General features: G+C 40.2%; 1 protein-coding gene across 1 annotated transcript; it reads left to right on the forward strand.

Moving 5' to 3' along the window:
• The first annotated feature begins 125 nt into the window (after positions 1-125).
• LOC106297803 lies at positions 126-776 on the forward strand. The gene has a single exon (XM_013733970.1). It carries the CDS (start codon positions 126-128, stop codon positions 774-776), a length of 651 nt encoding a protein of 216 aa, XP_013589424.1.
• The last annotated feature ends 107 nt before the right edge of the window (positions 777-883 follow it).

Below are 883 nucleotides of genomic sequence, written 5' to 3' on the forward strand. Positions count from 1 at the left end.
ACCTCTGGAAATCTTTAAAAGAGAGGTTCGATCACCAGAAATATGTGATCTTACCGAAAGCTAAACACGAGTGGATCCATCTCCGGTTCCAGGATTACAAAAGTTTTAGTGATTTTAATTCCGCGATGTTGGGAATTACTTCGAGGATGATGTTATGTGGAGAGAAAATAAGTGATTATGATATGATCGAGAAAACTCTCTCCACGTTCCATCCTGAAAATGTAATCATGCAGCAACAGTACCGGGTGAATGGATATACCCGTTATTCGGAGTTGATGCAAGTCCTCCTTGTAGCGGAACAGAATAACCAACTCATGACTTTAAACCATCAAGCTCGTCCCACTGGATCTGCTCCATTCCCTGAAGCGAATGTTGCATCATCCAGTTATGATAATAGAAGAGGACGAGGTCGTGGACGTGGTGGAAACCGTTATCATGGTCGTGGAAGAGGACGAGGAAGAAGATTCCGTCCCTATGATGAAAGAGATAACAAGAACTTCCACGAAAATGAAAGGAATGAAAAGGACCGGGATGATAAAAGGCAAACGGGAAAGGTTTGCTACAGATGCGGCATGAAAGGTCATTGGGTACGTAGTTGTCGTACACCAAAACATTTAGCCGATCTGTATAGAGAATCCCAAAAGGGAAAAGAAAAAGGAAGAGGTGAAACACACTTCATCTCTGATGAACCCGGGCCATCCTTTCATGGTTTAAACGATGATACTCATCTCAACGTATCAGACTTTCTGGTTGAGCCAGAGAGTATCGATGAGTAATATAAATCGATGTGATATAAGTAGACTGTATTATAGTATCTATATCTTTTGTTGTAAGATATATGTTATGTTTGTCATGTTTGATGTTTAATAATATATGTTTTATG

Source organism: Brassica oleracea, chromosome C6, assembly GCF_000695525.1.
Source record: "Brassica oleracea var. oleracea cultivar TO1000 chromosome C6, BOL, whole genome shotgun sequence".
Lineage (NCBI taxonomy): Eukaryota > Viridiplantae > Streptophyta > Magnoliopsida > Brassicales > Brassicaceae > Brassica > Brassica oleracea.

What these genes read in the sequence shown, in the direction of transcription:
- LOC106297803 (XM_013733970.1), top strand. Translation starts at nt 126, where the DNA reads ATGTTGGGAATTACTTCGAGGATGATGTTATGTGGAGAGAAAATAAGT.